General features: G+C 41.1%; 1 protein-coding gene across 19 annotated transcripts in view; it reads right to left on the bottom strand.

The window, feature by feature from the left end:
• Window positions 1–6,117: 6,117 nt before the first annotated feature.
• LOC138748389 (putative RNA-binding protein Luc7-like 2) overlaps window positions 6,118–25,948 on the bottom strand; it is a 67,953-nt gene continuing 48,122 nt past the window's right edge. For 16 of the 19 annotated variants that reach the window (XM_069908486.1, XM_069908498.1, XM_069908497.1 and 13 more), the window contains 7 exons: window positions 23,476–23,619; window positions 20,973–21,011; window positions 17,680–17,856; window positions 15,538–15,626; window positions 14,003–14,032; window positions 11,962–12,168; window positions 6,118–8,275 (listed from right to left, as the gene is read on the bottom strand). In XM_069908486.1, coding sequence (XP_069764587.1) covers window positions 8,134–8,275; window positions 11,962–12,168; window positions 14,003–14,032; window positions 15,538–15,626; window positions 17,680–17,856; window positions 20,973–21,011; window positions 23,476–23,619 — 828 coding nt within the window. In that variant the 3' untranslated portion in view covers window positions 6,118–8,133. The remainder of the gene's footprint in view (window positions 8,276–11,961; window positions 12,169–14,002; window positions 14,033–15,537; window positions 15,627–17,679; window positions 17,857–20,972; window positions 21,012–23,475; window positions 23,620–25,948) is intronic. The other 3 variants (XM_069908502.1, XM_069908487.1, XM_069908503.1) reach the window with 3 other exon arrangements.

The following is a 25,948-nucleotide window of genomic DNA, read 5'->3' on the forward strand; positions in this document are numbered from 1 at the left end:
GTAATTGATGATTGGGACGGGAATATCTGGAATGATGAACATGGTAATAATGCAGATACCCCTTGCCATGTGCCTAACATACTACCCTCTCCACCCACTGTTCACCCTGCCCCGTAATGCAGCGGATTTTCCAAACAGATGGAGAGGGAGAGGGGTGGATTGTAACTGACGAGATTGAAGAGGTAAATGATCCCCTGATCTCACTAGAGGACCCATGGGAAGGTACCCGAACCCCTGCTTATGCTCAATGGCCCACCCCCTCTACGGGAAGGCCTAGGCCTCGTCCCATCCACTGGGCAAAGGACCCTGTGGCCCAAAGTGGGAGCAGGGGTCAATGATACATGACTTCTCTATAAAAGAGCTGGCTGCCATTGGAGATCGATTTAGGCAAAAGGCGGGAGAAACTCTGGCGGCCTGGCTCCTGCATGTTTGGGAGCAAGGAGGGGGGTAATGTATATTTAGCCCCTGAGGAATTGTTGGGATTAGGGACATTGACTACTGATATCCGGGTCACTGCTGAGCTGCGGGGTAGAGGAAGAGAGGTGGATTACTTACTTGCCACTCTAGGGGATGCCCTGCTACGAGTATTCCCGTCACAAGTAGATTGGGATTTACATTTGCAGAACAATTGGAGAACCCCAGAGGAGGGTATAGCAGCAATTCGTCAACAGGCTCTGGCCTCTGCCTTGTATGCAGGGTGTTTGAGGCTGTGGGTACATGGGGGGGGGGAGCCCTGATGAAGAGATATTCACGGCCGGAATGTATACCCGATTGGTTCATTCCGTCCAACCCACTGTACGGGGACTGGTTCTGTCCGTAACTAGTCCGCTAATTGGGTACCCTGTGTCTGAGCCGGTGCACGGCTTATCTGGGCTTTGAGAATTAGTTGGGAAGTAAAATCCACTCACGTACAACCCAGGTTAAATCAGACAAGCAGGATGAAAGGAGAGGGGCTACTGCTAATAACGGACCAACAAGAAAGGACCTTTTTCTAACCTTGTTAAAGTTAGGCGTACATAAAGGTGATATTGATGGGAAACCTACCGCGGTCCTTTATGCCCTTTATAAGAGGAAGACAGGGGAACATCATCCCCAGCTGTTGAGTCCTCCTGGCCCAGCTGTGCCTTCTGCTCCCTCTGCTGTTCCTATTGAGCCAGCTTCTCTTGCTCCAGTTGCCCGTGATGAGATACAATTGGTTAAAAAGGCTCTTATGGATAATCGTAGCATGTGGTCCTGGAAGCCCCTGAACCCTACTAAGGCATGAGGGTGCAGGCGGGATTCCCATGTCTCCTCCATTGAGATACGGCGGATACTCGGGTATTCACAGCCCTACATACTGTTAACAATCCATTGGGGTGGAGGTAATGACCGCCAATATTTGGCCTTGGTCAACACCAGTGCGGAGCACTCGGTGATTCCTGGTAACCCTGACCTCTGGACTGGACCGTCATTTCGAATAGAGGGGAAGGGAGGAGCGATCACCCTGGCGAAAGAAATAAAAGTCCGCGCCACGGTGGGTGATGACCCTTCCCCTATATGGTTACATGCCCTGGTGGCTGCCATTGATGAGCGTATCCTTGGTATCAATATGTTAACTGGTACGGCCCTTAATGACAGTTGACTATCATTTTTTGAACAAACATGCCCCACCACTTGCTTCGGCAGTTCCGGACATTGTTACCCTTATTGAAAATTGCTACTGGGAACTCGGGAACATGATGTGCTGTCATTGATCTCGCTAACACCTTCTTCAGTATCCTTATAGATGAGGTCTCACAGGATCAGTCCGCCTTTACCAGGAAGGGGCATCAGTATACCTTCGCCTGCCTCCCTCAGGGCTATGTACATTCTCCCACTATTTGCCACAACCTAATTGCCCGTGATTTGGAGAAGGTGCCAGTATCACCTTCTCTCTCGATTCACCATTATATTGACGATGTGATGATCCAAGGGACCACGGAAGAGATGGTACAGATACCAGAACAAGAGGATGCCTGGTTTACTGATGGTAGCAGCCAGTGGGTGCAAGTAAAGCAGAAGTGGAAGGCGGTGGCTTACCATCTCAGGTCAGGAGCTCACTTATTGGAGGAGGGGGATGGTGGCTCGTCAGTATGATGAGTTGAAGGCGGTCACTTTACCACTAGACTCCCATGATCACCCTCTTCGGCTCTTTACTGATTCCTGGGCTGTGGATGTGTGATTGGCAAAAGAATGACTGGCTAGTACATGACCGCCCAGTATGGGGCAAACAGTTGTGGCAGCTGTTGTGGGATGCTTCCCATCATCGTGAGATAACCGTATATCACGTTCACGCCCATACCAATGCAACGACGAACATGGCACAACATAATGCAGTAGCAGATCAGCTTGCCACTATCAGCCGCGCCGATACCGTCCCTCTGGCTCGATGGGCACATGAACAGAGTGGCCATTTGGGGGAAAAGGGATCAGCTACGTGGGCCCATACACATGCCTTACCCATCCATCAGGACGATGGGCGCATGGTCATGCGGACATGCCCAGCATGCCAGTTTGTGAAGACCCGCACCGTTCCTCCTGGTCCACGTGGCCGAATAAGCCAGGGAGCTCGCTCGGCTGCGGTCTGGCAAATTGATTACATAGGCCCTATGCCAGAATGTATGGGTAAACGTTACGTCCTAGTAATGGTTGACATCTTTTCAGGCCTGGTTTTTGCTTTTCCCACCAAGACGGCTGACCAAGCTAGCACTATCCAAGGACTAAACCATTTAATTTCTCGTTATGATGTACCAGAGAAGATGCAGTCTGATAATGGCTCGCACCTCTCCGGGAAGGCAATCTGTGATTGGGCAGCTGACAGCAATATCTTATGGGTCCACCAAGTTCCTTATTACCCGCAGGCTGCCGGGTTAGTTGAACGAATGAATGGCTTACTGAAGGAACAAATTCGTTTAACGCCACTGGGGACCCTTAAGGGGTGGTGCATGTGCTGCAGCAGCCAGTCGACAATTTGAATCATCGCCCTTTGAAGGGAGGTACACCTTTCCACCGACTTCTTCATGCTTCTGAACTACAGCCTATTCCAGAGGAAAAACAGTCATTGCCCCCCATTCCCGAGCTAGAGAATGTTGGACAAAAGGTATGGGTGGCACCACCAGGTAGTGGCCCTCCTGTAAAAGGGGAAATAGTGACACCTGCCCAGGGTAACACTCGGTGGGTAGCTATTGAGGGACAGGATGATTTAGTTTGTTTAAATACTGAACGCTTACGGCATCATGAGTGACATGTGTCAGGTTTCTCTGTTCCAGGTTCTCCGTCTTGCGCTCCTGCTGATCTGGCTTAACCGCTGCTTTGATGCCAGTAATTGGATTTGTAATGTCGAGGACGTTCCGAGGGAGTTGCCTGTGAGGGACACGGCCCAATGTATCCACTAATATATCTGATATTGTTCAGCATGTGAGAGCTTCAGCTTCTGGGTATTGTGGCCCACAAGGATAGTTTGAGCCTTGGTTGGAATCCTTTTTCATGGTTAGCTGGTATATTTGGGGGATTGGGCCACAATATTCTCCGTCGGTTGTTCACATTATTGCTTATTTTTGTGATTATTATAGTTTTACTTTCTCTTTTTCGCTCCTTCTGTACTCAAATGCTTGTAAGGTCTTGTAAGTGACAGGCTGTGACCAAGAGGTGGAATGTAATGGAGGATTTAGACCAGCTGATGCAAGAAGGGATACAGTTGCATCAGAAGACATTATCTAAATTCCACCATGAGGCCGGCCCAGAGATGCAGTTGTCTTTTGTTGGTCACAGACTGTCAGGAGAACTTGAAGATAATTAAATCATTTATTCAAAGAGATAAGCTATGAGTAAACAACTTTTGGGTAATATAAGCCATATATTGCTGAAGTTTGAGACTCTCTGAGACGTGGCAACATCTCTCAGCAAGAAGAACTTCTAGACTTCAACCGACGTCCCGGTCGGGGGAGGTGGAGAAGCTGCTACCGACCGCCATCCAGACAACCTACTACAAGTGTGGAGTCGTTGCCTCGCTTCGGCAGTTGGGACCAGTCCAGGCGTTGTTAAGTATAATTGGGAAGGGCTTGCATATTGTAGTTTGAATTTAGCTTTAGATTTAGTAATAAAAACTTGGATAAACTGAAGTGCTCTCGGTGTGTGTGTCTGTTTTCTTTCGGTAGCTCAAACACTGTGACCAATCTAAAATGAACAAAGTGAGAGGTACAAGTTTACACAGGACATCCCCCTAGTGAAACTCTTTTCCAGGTCATAGAATTATTTCTCTCCCGTGCTGATTTGGTCAGGGGATGGAAACCATGCTGTACTGGTTCTGAAATGCAACGTGGATGCAGGAGTGCTCCAGAATAAAAGTGTCACAGAGAGGGTGAAGAATGAAATGTGGTCAGCCTAATGGGGTGGGGATCAATTTATAAATATTGGAAACAAAATTGTAAGGCTAGTGGACTTGTGCTTTGTACATGGACATGATTCTTGACAGGGGCCGTGTTAACGTGGGTAGCAAGTTAATAGATGCATGGGCTTGGCTTAGATTAAATTTTATAACCAAGTTCAACTCTGCAAGACAGTCAAGGGTTATGGGCAGCATCCAAAAAATAGGTCTTATTTGCTTGTCAATGGTAGAAACCTATTACCACATCATCTCCAAGACTAGAAGTCTGGCCACTTCAGAACTACTCCTCATGACTAGAAAGTATATCCCCCTGTCATGACAGAATGTTAATGGATCTCATTCGAATGCAATGGTTCTTGCCATAGCTGTAGGCCTCTTAGTGCAAGAGCAACAAACAGCTGATATTGATGGTCTAGTCTGAGAGATATTGCACTGCCTTGCGGTGAAAGCAGCAGCTGCCTGGACAAGATTGCACGGGGCATCTGGGAGTGCCAACTGCTGTTATTGTATCTTGATGGAAGACCGTACTTTTTTTTGCTTCATATAATACTCACTAATACTCTTTCAAAACTGGCCAACAGCTTTGCACACTGGTGGAGGTCAGATCAAATCATGGCCACCACTGCTAAATCTATGCCAATATCACTGGAAAATTGCTTCCTGAACATTTTGGAGTGTATTTTACGGTTTTTCTGCTGCGGATCACTTAAAGCGCCTTAAAAATCTATCACGTACCATTTTTCGTTAAAACCTATTTTTGTGATGTCCTATCATATTTTAAGTCTACTTAAAGCCTACAAAGCCACAAAGTGCAACGTGTCGTTGACAATTCATTTTCTGCATTCGCACTTGGACGTCTTCCCGGCCGATCTCGGTGCCGTCAGTGACGAACATGGTGAAAGGTTTCACCAGGACATTGCGACCGTGGAAAACAGTATCAGGACAACAGTGTGTTATTTATGCACAGAGAGTGCCTACGTTGTTACTGTAACATAACTCAAAACTTGGCAGCAGCGGCATTAGTATAAATAGACACAGGTTAATGATGCCTTGCATTTGAGTCTAATTCAGGTCAGATGAATTTATATCTGATATTTCATGACCTCTGTGATTGTGTGCCTTGCAGCTAAATCATGATGGGAAAAGAAGTCAAATATACATAAGCCACAGGTTGTTGTGAGAAGAGAAATGGAACAATGCAAAAGTGAGTTGCATCCTAGAACAGAAGATTAGACAGTATCTTCAATTTGAAGCAGCCTCACACAAGGTCAATTACTGGGCTACAAGGTCTCAAAAATGCTGAAAGACATTGATAACTTCATTGGAAAGGCATTCTCCAGTATTTTAGACTTGGTATGCAGCATCTGATCACAGACTGATCAGGAACTGTTTTGAGAAGCTATCTTGAGTGAAACTAGAGCTGTGATAAGGAACAAGTTGCAATAGAGAGTTACCCAATTTTGACGACATTAAAGCCTTGGGGGATTTAATAAATTGAAAACAATCAGTGGGCAACTTGTGTTGGTGAAACAAGAAACTCTGGATCCACTGAAGAATCTTACAGGGCTTTCAAGATCTCAACAACAGACAGAACATGATGTTATTATTGTATGCAAAGAAGGAGCTGTAACTACTGCAGCCCCTTTTGCATGGAACGGGAACAAGGCACAAGCAGCCAAATGTTCCAAAATATTTGCCAAGCAAGCAGAAGATAATATCGGTTTGTTTTAATTGCAAAGTAGCAAACAAGTATTTGTCACAATTTCATACAATACAGGAAAACTGAAATTTGTTTGTAAATCTTATTAAATGGTTTTGAAAAAATTATTTCAATTCTTTTCAATTAACAATACAAGTATAGACAAGTCATGAAAAAAATACAGGGGAATAAAATAAAATCTTGCTATTTGGGTCGGAAAACAAATTGTAAACTGAGGAATCTGAATGACCAAATGGCCATGGAGAAATGGATGAATAATAGGGTGGGAGACAGGCAGCAGTGTGATATCGAGGAACTGAAGTATCCAGGGCAGAAACATTATGCTATTGTGGATGATAAGGAACGTAACACTGGGTTATTTTCAAGAGGACAGAAGTTGGTTTAAGTTCAACCAGAGCACTTCCTTTAAAAAAAACCCCACAGTAAATGCGGGATAACCACAACTGATCAATAAAACAAGCCAAGTTGCCATCATGGAATACTTTAGGACTGCGACATCCCAGTGCCCTCTGGAGACAACACCCTGAGGTGCCTGGAGAATACCATTTATGCCACAAGCACATAGAAAACAAAGGGTTCCCTTGAATCCAACAAAATATTTCCCATTATTTTAATAGCTGGAAAATTCTGTTATGTTGAGTGAACAATTTTTTTTAGTGAATAATACACTAAAAAAAATTTTATGGGCCTAATTTCACTCAAGAGAAGTTCACATGTCACAATCCAAAATAATAGTTATGTCTAGAAGTATTCTGCTAAGGTTAATGCACACAAAACCAAAAAGGTATTTTTTTTTTGGGGGGGGGGGAAAGGAATTGAATTTTTAGCATGTATTTAGCATGTAGAATCTCATAAAGCTGGTGAAATCACTTATCAACAATATTGGACCATTCCTTTCTGAACTTGTACTGCAGTTGCAAGAATAAAACAAACACTTCTTAACAGTATTAAAAAGTACACATAAGGACAAATTACAAACTCTGAAATGTAGGGTGTTCCCTCTCCAAAGATAAGAGAAAGCTGCAGTGCATTTCCAGACATGCAGAGCACTTAAAGAGGAACACTCTCCCAAATTAACGTTGCATTCTGTTAAATGGACTTGGTGGGATTGGAAGTAAAGGGATGAAAGAATCAGCTTTATTTGTAGCAGTTGCATTTTCTCCTGACTAATTTCTACCTAATTGGCAGTTTTGTAAGAAACGGGCAGTAAATTGTTCCATCTTTCACTGAACAAAACCTCAAAACATTGGGGGGTGGGGGCTACGGATGTAACAGGACGGGAAAAAAAAAATCAAGCTTCTTTCAAAACATATCATGAACACAGATTTAATCCTGATGTGGTGGGAGAGAGGGGTTGCTTTGACTGACAGAAAAGTGGTGAGATAAAAATCATTCAAATTATCATAGAATCTCAATCACCAGAAAACAGATGCTGGTCAAAGATATTAAGACTGTGGAAAAGACTATTGTTACAATTTTAATAATAACTCCACAGCACACAGCATTATTGGCATGGACAGGAGGAGCTGGGGAGGGGTGGGTGGAGCAGAGAATGCAGGCCAATGCAGTTATAGTAATCTGAATAAGAAACAGGTTCATGACCAGTTACCACGCCAAAAGACCAGATCCACTCCTGCTCTGCCTTGACTAAAATTTACTATGGATTTCACATTCCATTTAAAAAAAAATGCAACCTAACAGATAACCCACTATTCAAAATAAAATAGCACCTTTGTGCAAATGGAAGGAGGAACCCTAATGTTGGTGGCATAACAGCACTAGTGTATGCACATATAGTACATCTTCGGCACCTCCAGCTGCTGCCTTCATGTCCAGCTGGTTAAATTGACAAAAAACTGTCTTCAACATCTTCAACTATCTAATATTTAAGTTATCGGTCACCTAGCCATTGGAATTTTTTCTCTAACTCCAAAACCAAAACAAGAGCTCTCCTAGTCAAGTTAAACAATAAGACATTCACTGCCCTGATTCCAAAACGTTTTGTCCTTTAGATTTCTCCTGCCTCACGCTCCTCAGAGCTGTGTTCCGATTTGCCATTCGCACTCTCATAGGAACGCTTTTTCTCCTTGCGATCCTTCTCTCTTGATTTATCCCTGTCCCGCTCTCTGGATCTGTCTCGGTCTCTGGACCTAGAAAGATTGGATAATTATAGATAATTGCACAAATAATTCGACATGGTCAATTTCCATTACCCTTTAGCTGCATTTTATCTCAGCAACTGAAATGGTGTCAAGGACGGGCTGTGACAATTAATTCAGGTAAAATAGACTGTCTCATTTTACCAACAAAAACAGAACTAAAAGAATCTCCTATTTTGAAATAACAGAGCATCAATAATAAATCAATGATTGGGAAAGAGAACTCAACCTTCATATTTCCAATGAAAATTGGAATAAAATTCTGCGACTGGTAAACTCCTCTATGTGCAAAACATTCACTGATACAGTTTAAAGTTGTTCATAGAGCTCATATGTCTAAAGATAAACTCCATCGCTTTTATTCTCATATCGATTCTATATGTGATAAATGTCAATTGGAAATAGCTTCCCTTACACATATGTTTTGGTCCTGTCCCTCTTTACAGAATTATTGGAAGGAAATTTTTTCCATTATATCTACTGTTGTGAATATTGATTTACAACCACATCCCATTACTGCAATTTTTGGATTACCTATGATAAATTTGACTTATTTATCTCTTCCTGCGGATCGTATGATTGCTTTTCTTACACTAATGGCTAGAAGATCTATACTATTAAATTGGAAAGAGGTTAATCCTCCCACTGTTTTCCAATGGTTTACCCAAACTATACTATGTTTAAATTGAGAGAAAATTAGAAACTCTGTCTATGAATCCCCTTCTAAGTTTGAGTTAACCTGGCGACCATTTATTCAATATTTTCATTTGTGGTGAGTTGATCTGGCTCTGTTTTCTTTCTATGATTATGTATGATAATTGGGCTGTAAGATGAGATCGGAGTGATCGGCGTGGTTTAGCTATATCTGTAGGTTTTTTTTAAAGTTTTTTTAATTCAGATTTGTTTTTTCTTCTTTTTTGGGGTTTTTTTTCTCTTTTTTCATATATTGTTATTAATTATATCTTTTTTTTAAGAGATAGTTCACACCCTAAACTGATCTAAAATTTTTTTTTATGATATATTTTTATTCTGTAATATTATTGTTTAATATCTCTGTATTAATTCATTATTTACTATGTATTTTTTATATCTCTTTGAACTGTATGTGTTTATAAATTATAATAATAATAAAAAGATTGAAAAAGAAAGAATAATAAATCGAAGGAGAACTGACAATTGGGAAACTCGTACCCTTTCACCAAATGCATCTTTTAAGTTTACCATTTTTAAAACAGTCCATAATAGTTTGTCCAAACTAATGGAAAATAGACTAGGAAACATTTTTCTCCATCTCAGCTTACTGCAGTTCAACAAATTTATAACGGAGCTAACTTGGTTTAGCAGATGGAATGCACTTTTGCACTATATTCCAGCACCTGTGAGGGGTGACCAGCTGTTCTGGTTTAGCCACATTGGTTGAGATCCTGCACTAGGACTGAGCGTAGATATCGGATAACCAATAATAGAAGTGAGAGGGAGGGGTGAGACAAGAGCTGACAGGTGAGAGGTGGAACCAGGTGATGGTGGACAGAAGGAGCCAAATGTGGAAGGGGGAGGAATGGAGTTGAGAGATACTAGGTGAAAAACAGCAAATGGAGCCAGGCGGAGGAGGGGTGAAGAGGAAGAAAAATGATAACTGGAACTAGAAAAGGAAGATGGAGCAAGTCGGATGAAGGAGAATGAAATCAGTGCGGGTGAAAATAAAGATTTTGAGAAAAAGGCAGTGGGGGTGGGGGTGTTGAAAGAACCCGTTGGATTAGGAGAGAAAATGGAACAGAAAGAGTGAGAAATACTTGAAACTGAAAAATTCAATGTTCATACTATTGGATTTTAGACTTCGCAGGTGGAATATGAGGTAATGTTCCTCTAATTTGTGTTTGGACTTACCCTACCAGTGGAGAAGACAGACAGCTTGGCGTGGGAATGGGAAGTTGAAATGGCATGGAAGTGGCAGCTCAAGATGGATATGGCCTGGCACAACCATGCTGACCATCGTATCCCTCTCCATTAATCACATTTACCGGAACTTGGTCTATATCTGCCTTTGCCTTGGTAATTCAAGTGTTCATCTAGATACTTTAATGTCGTGGGATTAACTGCCTCCACTACTCATTCAGGCAGTATATTCCAGAATCTAACCTTAGCCTTCCCTGCTCCAAGGAAAATAAACGCAGCCTGATCAGTTTCTCCACAATATTGTAATGCTCCAGATTTCTGGCAAAATTCCGGCACGTCTTCTCCACACCCTCTCAGTTGCTGTTATGTGCTTCCTATAGTCCAGGAACCAGATCTGTACTTCGATGTTTTATAAAGTTCTTTTATAATCTCCCTACTCTTATATTCTGTTCTCTGGCCAATGAAGGCATTTATCATGCATTTCTTCTTCACTACCTTATCTACCTATTCTGCAGCCTCGGGTTATCTTCATACTGAGGTGTCTCTGTTCATCATTCAAGTTAGCTTGTGCAACCTCAAAATACAACCTTCACTGGGCACAATGTTGTATCTAGCAAAACAGCGCCTATGGTGGGGTGGCCAATGCGTCAAAATTAACAGCAACAAGGTCTCATAAGAGCTGGCCTTGGTGCCTGCCATGTTGTATTTGGCGTTGTATAATTGAGAGCATACGAGTGTACTGAGCATCCCTTCAAGTGGCGCCATCCCCCCTTCAAGTGATGCTCCAGGCACATGCCATGCCTGCCATACCCTGGATATGACTCGGCAGCAATGGAAGTTATCAAGGAAACCAAATGGCCACAAGGAATTGAGCATCTGATTGAAGACCTGAGTAGTGAAGTTCTGGGCAACATATATAACTATTTGGTGATTTCTAGAAAATTAAACAGGAGAGTGGTCAATTTAAGATATTATGGAACAGCAGGAATGAAAGAGCATCTCCAAGAAATATGCATCAACATTGTTATGGGAAAATTGAATGATTTCAGGTAAACTATTTCTGAGCCACACGTTGATGTTTGTGTTACCTACACACTCAAACATGTTACAAAAAAAAAAGAAACAATTTTGAAGCCAATTTTTTTAGTTGAGACTACATTTATGCAGAATTGACTATCAATTAAAATCCATACTGAAAAGCAAAAATAAATCTGCTTTGCTTATAGTATTTGACTGCAGTCCAGATGCCATGGATGGAATAGTGTTGTTGCCCAAAAGCTTCAAAGACCCAGGTGCAATCTGACCTTGGGGGAAATGTGTGGAGTTTGTACGGTCCCTCTATGATTATCTGGGTTCCAACAGTTGTTCTGGTTCCATCCCACATCCAAAAGATGGGCAGGTAGGTTAGATGGCTGCTGGAAAAAAACCTCATAGTGTGCAAGTGGCAAAATAATTAATGGGCAGTGGATGGGCATAGGAGAGAGAATAAATTTAAGGGGTACAAGGAAATGGGAGGGAAAGTGGGATTGATGGGACTGCTTTGCTAGGAGCCAACAAGGATCAAATGGATTCCTTCTCTATTGTAACCAGTGAATAAGACTATATAATGCGGATTGATATTAACCATATAACCATTTACGGAACGGAAACAGGCCTTGTTGGCCTTTCGAGTCCGCACCGGTTCACTGATTTTTGTGCGCCCTCTTCAGGCATTGATCCCGGTAGATCTTCATTCGATAACAACAAATTGACAATGCATTCTTGAAACACAAGATGCTTACTTCCTTTTAGAGCTTTGTTCTCTGCTTCGATCTCTCTCTCTGTCCTTGGAGCTATGCCTGCTGCGGTGGTGACTGCGGCTTCTGCTTCTACTTCGAGAGCGAGATCTACGTCGGCGCCGCCGATCCCGAGATCTGGAGCGGGACCGCTTGCGTCTGTCATGGGATGCAGACCTGGATCGATGGCGACGCCGCTCCCTCGACCTTGATCTGTAGCAAATGAATTTTTTTCCTGTGATTATTGCAGTCCACTTTATTCAAGCCTCTCTCACCCATTATGGTACAATGTTCAACAGCTATTTTATGAAGTGGAACCTAATTTTGTTCATTATTCAGTTGGTACTAGGCCAGTAGCATGTATAAAGTATAGAAAAAAGATCATCCATTACATAAATTATAACATTGATTAACTGGTTATCACATTGAAGACAGAGATGGAATAAATCAGGTGAGGACATAACTAGTGGAGTGTTACAACATAAGAAATAAGTGCAGCAGTAGGCCAACTGGCCTGTTAAGCCTTCTCCACCATTTAATAAGATCATGAGTGATCTGGCTGTTCCCCACAATCTTGAATTCCCCTACTATGCAGAAATCGATGCAACTGCTTTTAAAATATATCTACTGAAGCAGCCTCTACTGCTTCCTTGGGAAGAAAATTCCAGATTCACTATTCTCGAGTAAAATCTGTTGCTCTTCATCTGTCTAAATCTGGTTCTAGCCTCACCTACAAGTGGAAAAAATTTGTTTATCTATCCTTGTCATAATTTTAGGTTTCTATAAGATCCTCTCTCATTCTTCTGAATTCCAGCAAGTATGGTCCAAGGCAACTCAATCTCTCTTCAGTGGCCAACACCTTCATCTCTGGGATCAACCTGGTGAATCTCCTCCTCTGCACTGCCTCCAAAGCCAGTACATCCTTTCTCAAGTGAGGAGACCAGAACTGCAGGGGAAGCCTCAGAAAATATCCTGTATAGTTGCAGCAGAACTTCCCTGCTCTTAAATTCAGTCCTCAAAGATCAGTTCTTGGCTCTCAATTATTTACCATCTACATCAATGTCTTGGAAGCGGAAGCAATGTAAGGTTAAGTTAAATGAACACATGAAAATAGGCGAGGGTGACAGAATATTGACAAGTTGTACAAGTGGTTAAAAACTTGGCAATTAGAATTTAATAAAACAAATGTCATTGTGAGGAATTAAAGGGCAGACCTAAATGGATAAGAGGTTGCAAACGAGTTAGCAGGTAGTTAAGAGAAAAGTAAATGCATATTGCTTTATTTCAAGGGAGCCAGAGTTTAGAAAAATATTGTTACAATTGTACAAAGTGCTGGTGAGGCTGTATTGTTAACCTCCTTACTTAGAAAGGCTATACTAACACTGGTGGCAGTCCAGTTCCTGGGACATGACTATTCTTATCATGTGACTAAAAAAGTTACATCTGCATTTTTAAGAGTTTAGAAGGGGCTCTTAATGAAACTCAGGATCTTGTGGAAGCATCACGATTTTTCCGTTAGTGGGAAACTCAAATGATGGGACTCAGTTGTAGGAAAAGGATGCAGTTATTGGTTATTGTATAAACATAAATAATTATTGGATCTTCAATTGTGTGTGGAAGGCGTATAACTTATCTGTTAATTTCGGATTGTTAATGTGTAGGAATGAAGTAATATTTGTAGACATTTGTTGGGGCATGGTTAGCCAAGGGGGTGGCGAAGTTAGTGCAGTGGTTAGGGTGATGCTGTAATAGCACCAGTGATCTGGCTCTCTGTAAGGAATTTGTATGTTCTCCCCGTGTGTGCATGGTTTTCGTCTGGATGCTCCAGTTTATTCCCACCTTTCAAAACGTACGGGGGTGGCAAGTAAATTGGGCAGCTTGGACTTGGGCCAAAAGGGTCTGTTAACATGCTGTATGTATAAATTAAATAAAAATGACAGTGATATCTTTATGTTACTACTTAAATCCCATTTTCCCCCTTCTTCATTCCACAGTTTCAGATATTTAAGATAGCCACACTTGCTAACATCTCAAGAAGAAAACGTACCTCTTGCGTTCCCTGCTGCGAGACCGGGTCCTGAAATATCGAGGCAAAATTTTTAACAACCATGAACTCAATGACTACATCTATGGTTCAAATGTGATACGGTGAATTTGTTCATTGGTGATTAAACATCAATAATAAAACTGCCTAGAGCAATCATAATGACAAATGACACTATCAGAGACTGTAATTAGTTCAAACTCTTCTTTCATACGAAACATAGAGACGAATGGACTCGGCAACACAACTTAGTTCATCAAAAATGCTGCATTTAGCATGTACTTCAGATGTGGTCCAACTTTCCAGCCAGGTCAAACATCATCTTTCAGACTTGACTTTAAACTATGGACACCACCTCTCAGAAGAATGAAAAGTATTTCAACCCACTATGATTTTAGCTTGATGTCCTTATTTCCGTAGCTAATGCAACAATTAAAAGAGAATCTCTGGTTATGTATCTCTGATACTGCTTTGTAAAACTGTTATAAATATTTTATTTACTGCCTCTTGAAAGAAAATTGATTTTTCAAATACAACCCTGTTCTTCTGAAATCCAGACTAGTTTTAATAGCTGAAGTAAAAGAGAATCGAGTAACAAGACATAGTTTGGGTGGCAATCAGCAAGAGAACACTCCAAGAGGAATGTCTTCAAAATCAAGATTTGTTCCAGCAGGAAATAATCAACCATGAATGAATAAAGAGTGAACAACAATAAACTGGAAGGACTCAGTGGGTCAGGCAGCATCTGGGATGAAACTGGACACTCAATGCTTCAGTTTGGGATCCTTTTCCTGATGCGCTGAGTCCCTCCAACTTCTCATCATTTGTTCGACTCCAGCCTCTGTGGTTTTTGAGTTTTTCATTGAAATTTACAATTTGAGGGAGGGAGGAAGGACGCAGAAATAGTGAAGAAGAAGAAACCAAGACAACCTGTAAATTGGAGGAGCAACACCCAATTTTCCGTCTGGACACTCTCCAACTGGATGGCATTAACATCAACTTCTTCAGTTTCTGCCAGCCTACTCTCCATTCTCCCTCTGTCTTCTTTCCTCCCGCTATCCACACCCTTCCCTCTCCATTCATAGAGCCAACCCCAACCCCCGCCCCCATTTGCTGGTGTGCCCTCCCACCCTCTATTACCTCCTGCCTGTGAGTCTGCTCCTCCCCTGTCCCCTCTCCCCACCACCATTTTGTTCAGGTGCCTGTCTACATTTTGCTCATCCCTTGATGAAGGGCTCAAGCCCAAAATGTTGGTTGTGCATCTTTATCTTTGCTCCACTGTTTTACCTGCTGAGTTTCTGCAGCTTTGTGATTTTAACAACAAATTAAACAAATCAGTTTTTGATTATGTAAATAATTAAAATTAAAAAGAATCTCAAGGGTGTATGTGATATCATGCATGTATCTGATAATAAATCTGAACTTTGAAGGATGAAAGAGGAGACAAAAGGATGAAAGATCAATAGTCAACATTCATGGAACAAAATCAAAGGAATGATTCTTTCTACATAAAGTCAACACAGGAGTTCACATCTAACCTTCTTTTCATTCGTTCCTCCTTTTCCCTCTCCTCTCTTCTTTTCAGACGCTCTTGTGTCCTTTTTTCCTGTTTTTCAGCAACAAGTTTCTGCACACAAAAATAAAATGCATAATTTAAATAGAGCCTGGATCAGTTCATGGAATTAAAATGTTGTGGTCATTACAGAGGCTTGCCTGTGAGGACAGGACCAGCAGCTTAACGTTTCTGGGCTTTGGTGTTTTAGCAAGATACGAGAAAAAGGGTTGGAGGGGTTGTATTAATAACCAGGGAAAGCATCGGAACTGCTCTCAGAGACAATGTACTGGAGGGGTCATTCATCGAGTCAAGTTTATTGTCTTCTGATTGCATGTGTATAACCTGATGAAAGAGCATTCTCCAGTCCTTGGTGCAAAACATACAGACACACAACCAGACATTAAACACATACAAATAATATATATGCAGATCAAGTGTTTAATCTATATAAATAATTAAATAGATTTTGCTTTGTACAAATGAGAGTTATGTTGGTCAGTGCGAGCAGTTCCTTTGGTCGTTCAGTGATCTCACTGCCCACGGTAAGAAGCTGTTCCTCAGCCTGGTGGTGCTGGCTCTGATCCTCCCCAACAGGAGCAGCTGAAACATGCAGTGTGCGGGAGTGGAAGGGGTCCTCAATGATTTTGCGCGCCCTCTTCAGACAACAATCCTGGTAGATTGCGTCGACGGCGGGGAGGGAGACTCCAGTGATCCTCTCTGCCCCTCTCATGGTCCTGTGGGTTGACCTCCGATCATTTCTCTGCAAGTTCCACACTGTGACACAGCCGACCAGGGCGCTCTCTTTAGAGCTCCTGTTGAAGGTTGACAATAGTGGCCAGTAACCTTGGCCGCTTCAGTCTTCTCAGGAGTGCAGTCCCTGTTGCAGCTTCTTGACAAGCATTTTATCAAATATTAAAGAGAATCCCAAGGCATTTTAGACATGATCCCTCTTATTTGTGACATGAATAAATAGATTAACAAGTAAGTGGGTGGGTTATCAAGTTGCAGATGACACACAAAATGGTGGAGTTGTGGGCAATGTATGGGTTTGTCAAAAAATGCATCAGTAATAGATATGGGCAGAGAAATGGCAGATGAAATTTAATCCAGAGAATTATGAAGTGTTGCACTTCAGGAGGTAATGTACAAGTGGAAAGTATACAGTTCCTAACACGACTCTTAAAAGCATTGATGTGCAGAGTGATCTGGGCAGGGGAAGGGGGTGCCCAGGTCCAGAGTTCCCTAAAAGTGGCCACTCATGTAGATCAGGTGATAAAGGAGACATTGTTGCTTTCATTTATCAAGACATTGAGCACAAGAGTAAGTAAGGCATCTATATAAAACTTACGTTAGGCCACACTTGGGGGGGGGGGGGGGGTTACGTGCAATTCCAATCGCCCCATGACAGGATTTGGATTAGAGGATATAGGCTACAAGAAGAGGTTGGACAAACTTGGTTTTCTCTGTAGTGTCCAAGACTGAGGGGAGACCCAAGAGATGCTTTATATCATGAGAAGGTGACAGATGGAGAGTGAGAATCTTTCTCCCAGGGTAAAAACGACACAAAATTTAAAGGGAGGAGGGAGGGGAAGAAAGATTAAAGGAGGTGGGCAGGGCAAGCTTTTATTTTAAAAAAGATTGGTGGGCGCCTGGAACAGGCTGCTGAAGATAAGTGATATAACATTTAAGAAGCTCTAGACGGACACATGGGTAATGATGGGAGAGTCCAGGGCAAGAGGGCACAAATTCAGGATCATCCGCTTAGAATAGAGGTGTGGAGAAATTTCTTCAGCCAGAGGGTGGTAAATCAGTGGAATTTATTGCCACAGGTGGTTGTGGAAGCCAGGACATTGTGGTATTTAACTGATTAGCCAGGGGATCAAAGGTTTTGGGGAGAAGGCCGGGCAGTAGGAAAACAGATCAGCTCATGATTAAATGGTGGGGCAGACTCAATGGGCTGAAAAGTCTTATGAAAGTAGGAATATGTATCATGTGCAAGTGGCAGAATGTTAGTTAAATTTGGCTATCACGTTCCTCACAGACACTTTGGGCTGAATGGCCCATTTTGTTGTTGTACTGTCCTGTTTTCTACTTCACAGAAATAGCCAGTGGCCACTGTCCTCACCTGTAACTCTTCTAGCTTCTCTCTAATTTCAATGAATCCGAGGTGAAGTTTCCCACCAAAGTGGTCTGCAAGACGGCGATCGTTATCATGAAGTCCCAAGTATGCTGAGCACACTTCACAGACTCGCAGTTTCTGCTGCTGGAAGCTGGAGGCTGGCATGGAATTCCGATACACTTCCTGTGAAAGGAAACGAGAACAAGCCATGTAACCTTCTCTACTTCAGCACGAGAGATTGGTCCTTACAAAACCAACCAGACTAACTCTAGTTCCCTTTCAAATGAGAACATGTTATGCTGCTTCAATTATGTCTCAATATGAAAGACCTCTTGTTGAAACAAATTAATACCTGGGAGTTATGCAGATGTCCACTGAAAAACCTGGTTCTGTGTGCGAGGAGTTTGCATGTTCTTACTGTGACCACATGCATTTCCCCCAGATGGTAAAGTTTACCCCCTATTCCAAAAGCATTAGCTGATGGGTTAATTGGCTACTGAAAATATTCCTTTGTGAAGGTGGGAGTTAATGGGCATTGAGAAAAAAACAGTGCACAGAAAGAAAATACTTGTTCAGAAAACATTTTAAATGTCTGAAAAAGCCTTTGTCAGAACAGAAGGCACACTTCCTAATAATCTACTTTACGCGTGACCAAATCTGCATTTCCCTTTCTGCAGCAGGAATGCATTTGTTACCATGATTTAGGGTTTGCAAACCTTGCTGTAACAGCGTTGTGCTAACCGCTACACTAACTGTGTCTCTTGACTTTGTGCCACAAATCCCATTTAGAATAACCCAAACATTGGCTTCAAACAATCATACATGATTTTGTTACAGTAATGTTTCTGATTATGCAAAATGCTTAGGACCTGACAATATCGGTTAATCGGATTTTTTGGATAATCAAGAAATTTCTCTAAGCAGCCCAGTAGCATATCAGAATACTTGCACTGGCTGTCACCAATCCCTGACACATCCCCATTTGTGCCAATCCTGCCCAGGAGCTCAAGGTCTCACCTCACTTGTAAGTGGTAGGAGATAGCACGTACAGTCCCAGAGATTGTCCTCCAGCAGAATTTCAGTGAGTATTTGGCAGAGGGAGCGGCTTGGACAAGCGGGGAAAAGTCTGGCTTCAAGAGCGGCTCTGGCGAGTGAGGAGGGAGCGCGGTTCGGGCGAGTGGGGAGGGAGTGTGGTATTCAATTCAAATTCTGAGAATGCCACATGCAATTTATTCCAAAGTTTCAGTAACTCATGGCAAAAAAGACAATTTATAGATAGACAATCAGTGCTAACCTTTCCTTCAATGTGTAAACTGTGGACAAGTGTCTCCTTTGTAAAGCTGCTGAGTAGAGTGGGTAAAAAAAAAATCACTTTTTTCAACTTGTGATGTCATGTTGAATTTTTTTTAAGTTATTAAGAATTTCGGTTGAATGGTTTTTGGATAATTGGAAACGTACTGTATTATCAATTGGAAACTTCAACCTTGCGTAACATTTATATGCTCTAAATATTTACCTTGTATTTTGTTTTAGGCTGTATTTACTTTCTTTGCACTTTTTAACTCAATCACAGTAAAATAAGATACAACATGGCAACAAACCAACCCAAATGTTAGGCAAATACCAATCAATAATTTCTATAAAAATACTACCCCACTGTTTGGTAGCAGTAATCAATGCATGCATTTTATTTTTATTTCTTGCTATCATCAGGTCACAAACTTTTTTGTCTGATACGTTAATCATTATGTACTGCACAATGTTCCAATCAAAAATATTAAATAAAACCACTCAAGTTAAAATGCATTTAATCAGTTACAGACAAATGAAATTATTTGGGATGAAAAAATCAAATCAAATCACTTTCCTCAAAAGAATCGGTCTTTTGCAATTCTGAGCGCTTCATTTGTTTATTTATTTGGAATTATTTATTCAATTTTGTACGGCTGACTTTTTCACCTTCATCTCCCCTTTCTTTTGTTAAGGTGACACCACATATAAAAAAAACTGTAGGTTCCTGAGCTTTGGTCAAATCAACAATTTACAAATGAATTTCTAATTTACAAGCAAGGCAACATGACCTGAGTCTGTGGGCCTGACTCTGTGCACCATGGCGGGTTATGCAAACATTAAATGCTTTGGGATATAGAATGTATTTTTCTTTTTGTGTTTAGTTGGATTTTAATTTTATACCCAAGTGGATTTCAAGTATTATGACAGTCAGGTTGAATGAAACATCGTCCCATGACAGCAAAGATTTAAAATGGTGGTTGTAGAAATGCCAAAACACGTTCCTACATCTCATAAGGTTTACATGCATATTTTATGTGTTTATGAAGGAGTAATAGGAGACACTCTTCAACACCTTTCCATCAGTGCAGGGCTCCATCCCTCAAGTGTTTTGTTAGATAACATCCAAAATGTAACTCCAACCCAAAATGGATTTACTTTGTGTGCACACTACCAATCATTCAAATCTAATGGGAAATCTTTACATTTGGACAGCATGGTAACAGGCCCATGAGCCTGTACCACCCAAATAAATCTCCAACTCCTGTACATTTTGAAGGTGGGAGGTAACCAGAGCACCCAGACACAGACACAGGAAGGACGTACGACCTCCTTACAGACAGTGCTGGATTTGAATCTCGCTGTAACAGCGTTGTGCTAACCGCTACACTAACTGTGTCTCTTGACTTTGTGCACCCAAGCAATGCCCTTGAAGAGGATGCCACAAAATTTATGACTTTTTACGTTGTCAATTCAAGAAACCTAATAAACATTTCCAAAAATCTCACACGGCTAAAAATTTAAAATATCACTTTAGATCACACTTTGTCCTGATTTAGCTAACAAAAAAGGCAGCCTGACTTAAAAATTTATTCCGCACTCATCATCGTCAGACGCACACACATGCACACGCACGCGTACATATGTAGTTAGGCAACACCTTGACTGTGGTATTCTTCACATGCCTGAAGAGGGCGCACAAAATCAGTGAACCGGTGCGGACTCGAAAGGCCAACATGGCCTGTTTCCGCTCCGTAAATGGTTATATGGTTATTACATCTACTTACGCATGCGTCCGTTGGGAGCATCTGAGTGGTGGTGCCAAAAAAAACCATGCTAGAATCTGGGAATAGTTCTACTAAATAGAAGCAGTACCCTTATCTCACATTGCTGAATATAACATATAAAGCATTTAATCTGTATTAAATGCTCATATAAACGAGTTAACATTTTGTGGAATATACACAACAGTTACAGAGCACAAGTCAGCCACAATGATGTCATCCTACCCAGAATGCACTGGAGGAAGGAGAAGCAATGGTGTCCCCCTGGTGGTGAAAAAATGCAATGTTACAAGCTGGATTTCTCCATAACACATCTTTATTCTCCATAACACATCGTTGACAGAGGACTGTGATTTATTGATTAAGATTTATCAATTCTTTTTTTTAAAACAGGGTACAATTTTACTAGCAACGTTAGGTAAGCCAGGGAGTTACAGGGTTGACAACTTCCCCCAATTTGCATACATAATAAAGTTTAAATGGCATTAAAAATATATTACATAGCATTTTTCTGGAACAAAATTCAAATAGGGTTCTCCCCATTTTATCTAAAGTGGGTATTCACTCACTTTGAATTCTTTTGTGCCCAACGTCTCAAAACTTGATGGTGGGCACACAGGCAGCACCCACTTGCAAAACAAGTTCTAGGGAGAACCCTCAATCTTGGGAGTAATCATTTTTTCAAAGATGATGAAGCTACAAAACTGCATGGATGAGGTGACTAATTATCTAGCAAATTAACTTACTGTTGTGACTTCCTATGATTCTGGAACTACAAAATGGTGCATTTAGTTTCTGACCAAGCTGTTAATAGTTCTCAATGACCCAGTAGACTTTTTTAAAAAAGTGTATGATCCATTACGGAATATCTCAAGCAGCTTTACAGAGATGAAGGTGGTTTTGCTTGAAGTGTTTTTTTAAAATAGGTGGCTGCTCATTCAAGGAAATAGGCATAATGTTTCATATAACAAATGCACTTGTTCTCAAGAAACTGGATTATCTTTGTTAAACTACTCAATATAGAGAGCCCAAACACACATATGCAAGAGCATGCACACACACACGTGCACACACACAAACCATGCATACCCAGATAAGCAAACATCAAATGGATAACCCCAAGAAGGAAAATGTGCCTTTTTTTTAATACTAGAGTGGAATCTCAAAAGGAATTACTGATTAAAAAAAAACACAAGATCCTATGGAACAAGCTTTTCTGGAAAAATATAACTAACTATTCAATACTAAACCTATTTTAGAAAATAAAGATTCGATTGGGAAGTTACCCTTCAGGAACGACTGAGAGAGGTAGGAAAATGAAATCAGATCTTCCCGGAAACAAATCCATAGAGGACTCAGCAGAAAGTTTCTTTCCAAGAATTAATAACAACCAATGTGGACTACTCATGAAGGGATCATATCTTGATGAAGGGCTTAAATCTGAAACGTTGGTTATGTATCTTTATCCTTGCTGTATAAAGTATGCTGTACGACTTGCTGAGTTTCTCCAGCCTTGTGTTTTTACTTCAACCATGGTGTAGACTTTCATGTTTTACTCCTGGGCTGCTTGCGACCTGCTTTTGGCATATCAAGTAGAACCCAAAACCTTTCAGAACGTTTACAGAATGTTACACAGTCTCTGAATATCTACTGGAAAGTGCCTCAGCTTCTCTGGTGAATTGTCAGGAACCCTTGCACTCTTTAGTATTGCTTCCAAGTTCGACTGTAACTTCACATTTTTGGAATAAATTGGGAATTACTATAGGAACCAATAATTTTATTTTATACTGTTGAAGTCAGTGCACAAAAAATAAATTGGGCTTCTTTAGTCAACAATGCAACTACTTCAGATGCAAGATATATTACATCAAAGGGTTGGCCCTTCACTCTCTTTCCATACAGCTCACCTTCTCTATTAGCTATCAGCCATATTTTTAAAGGAAGTTTAACCACCAAGGAAGGCATTTGATAATGCATTAAAGGACTGATCTGTATCTGGATTGTAATGACTCAATCTGCCATGTCATGAGAGCAATATTGGAAATCAAAACAGCAAGGTTACAACATAAACTAAACAAATGTTTGCTTCCCACTTTATCAAAAAAAAAGGTGCAAGGCTCATACTCAATGCATCTGCAGGTTTCATCAGGGGGTGACAAATGTTCTTTAGGGCAACTTGTATTTCGTATAGGTCTGTAATCCAAAAAAGTAGGGGATGGGGGAAGGAGCAGCCTGGTTCCCCATAGATTACAGATTTCTCCTCAGGATTGCTTGAACTATCAACAAGGGGGCTGCCTATAACTGGATATAAAGTTTCAACTTTCTAACTACTGGCAAACGATCCCCAAATAGGTTTAAAAGATTTTTTGTCGTGTCAACCAAATCTGGCAAACTGGCCTTAACAAAAAATAGTATTAAACAAGTAGATTTCGACAATTTGATGGCACATCTTCAATGCACATCATCATTCTTTTGGAAGAATTCCAAAAGTCATAATTTAAAGAATCTTTTGCGCAAATTGGAAATTTTAAACTGTGCTGCTCAAAGGACAATTTAATGAAAAGAATTCAAATTTCATTTTTGTAATATCAAATTGGTCTTCTTTTGGGGGGTGGGAGGGGAGGGGGCAAAGAATTCAAAGTGGGTGAGTTGCACACTTTCACAAAATACAGAAAATCTTTATTAAATTGAAGGATAAACCAATCAACAATACAAGTTATGATCTTACCTCGGCTTCCCTCTTCTTTGCTCTTGCTTTCTCCACTTCTTCCATGACCTTCTGAGATTCTTCTACATTTCCTTCCGCTCCCAACTGCTCTGCCTTGGCTAATAGTTTGCCAATTTCCTCATTTAGTTCATGAACTCGCTCCGCCTAAGAGACAAGACAAATAGGCTGGCGTCAATATACTCTTGATTGTTAGTTTTAGAACAATTTTACATTTTCATCACAAAATTACTCTCATGACCATATTACTACAATACAAATGTATCACTTGAAAATCATAAATGTCAATTTAAGTTATGCAAGGTGAAATTAATTTTTTTTTAAAATCTAGAAACACACTAAACACTCTTCCTATCAGCTTCTTCTTAGTTCACTGGTTATTCAGTACTTCATGTAATTTCTGTCGACTTGCAATGCAGTTTTGTTGCTTGAAAGTCCTTAGCAATATTGAAAAGTACAATCTTTTCTGACCACGCTGGAGGCATTATCCAAATCCCTGTGTGTGTTCAATTTAATGTAGAATGACTTAAGAGACCTGACATAGATAAGTTTGAAATGGTTACTGTAAATTAGTAACGGTAAAATTCAAAGGAATAGCTAAAGATTCAAGATAGTAATTATTTAAAGAGAAATGGTTCAACATCTAAAATTGATATGACCAGATAAAGTGCATTTGCAGAGAAAGTAGATGCTTTCTCAGAGTATGGAGAATATGAAAATGAAAAAGTGAAAAATACTCAAGTCAAAGATTCCAGGAAAATGTTAAACCAAACCTCAACATTTTATAGACAGATGAATGTAAGACTTTAGCTAGGAACAGGAGGATGTTTTATAGTTAATTACCAAAAGGCGTTCAATAAGGTGCCGCATAAATGACATCTATAAAGATGCAGGGAGTTGGGGGTAATGTATTAGCATGGATAAAGGATAGAAGGCATAGATTTGGGATAATTGGGTGTTTCTCTGATGGGCGATCAGTGGTGAATAGAGTGCTGCAGGGGTCAGGGATAAGCCCACAAGTGTTCGTGATATATATCGTGACTCATGATACAAGGGTGGTGAAGGGCAGAAAGTTTCAGAAGAGAGCAGTTAGAAGGAAAACAACACCTGCTGTATCTGGAGGACAGTATTCAGTGGAAGAATAAATACTTCATGACTGCAGTCAGTACACCCAGGGAATGATGCTGCTTCACCTACAGACCATTTCCAGGGCTTTTATTTCTGTGCCAGGTTCGACAGGGAAGGCGACCATGGCAGAACAGCCACACAGGCTGCGGGCGGTTGGCGACTTGTGATTGAAGGAGCCACACTGATGGGCTCATGGGAACCAGGTATCGGAATCAGGATTCGGAGGGCAAGAAGGTCCTCGGGCGCTGAAGGCTTCCGGATCATATCGGAGGTTTGGACCCGGAGCTCGTGTTGCCAATGGTTTCAACAGGTGTTTGTGCAGCCGCCGAGGCTGCAGGAGGGCTGGAGGCAAATTCACGGACACTCAGTGTCTCTTGATTCTTTCTCTTGTCAGGGACACTGGCCAGTGTTCATGGTGACACTTTGTTTGCCGCGCAGGTTGAAGCATATCATGTATATTACACCTTTATTTATTGCCGTGACAATAAAAGGAATTTTGAAACTTGAACATTTCTGCTTGCTGACGAAACTAAATTGAGTGGAATTGTGCTGAGAATATAGAGATATAGATAGGTTTAGAGAGTGAGCAAGGGTCTATCAGATGGAAGACAATGGTGGCAAATGCAATAGATCAGATTATTATTTAAGTGGAAAAAAGATAGCAGCATGCTGTGGGCCAGAGGGATTCGAGAGTGCTGGTGCCTGAATTGTTTGCAGGTGCAATGCAATCAAGAAGGCAAATGGAGTATTGGGCTTTACTGCTGGAGGGATTAAATTTAAGAGTAGGGAGGTCCTGCTGCAGCTGCACAAGGTACTGGTGATTCTGCACCTGGAGTACTGCATGCAGTTCTCATCTCCAACTCGAGAAAGGTTATGCTGCCTTGGAGGCAGCGTGGAGGAGGAACAATAGTGGGGTTAATAATGCTGATAATAATAATGTATTATACAAATGATCATTAATCCCAGAATTTATCATGCATCAAAGCATTCTTTTAAAAGGTGGTAGCTTATAAAATAAATTTCGATTAATAGAGATGAAGGAGTTGCATTTGGTAATTACATAACCTTTATAATCATCCTGAGGATGAAAATAAATGCATTGCATCAATAAGAAAAACAATGATTTAAAACATTTATATATTTGACAGTGGAGAGAACTGCAGTTATGGCACCTTGGGAAATAGAAATTTGTCCTTGTGGAATTCACAAATCACAATCAAATAATTGAAAATAGGGAAGTAAAAAATTGCTCATGTGAGCAAAAAAAACTAAATTTAAAAAAACTGCAAAAGAAACAATTACGGAAAAATCCCGATTCTAGGAACGGAACCTTCTGGAGTACCATGAC

Source organism: Narcine bancroftii, chromosome 13, assembly GCF_036971445.1.
Source record: "Narcine bancroftii isolate sNarBan1 chromosome 13, sNarBan1.hap1, whole genome shotgun sequence".
Taxonomy (NCBI): Eukaryota; Metazoa; Chordata; class Chondrichthyes; order Torpediniformes; family Narcinidae; genus Narcine; species Narcine bancroftii.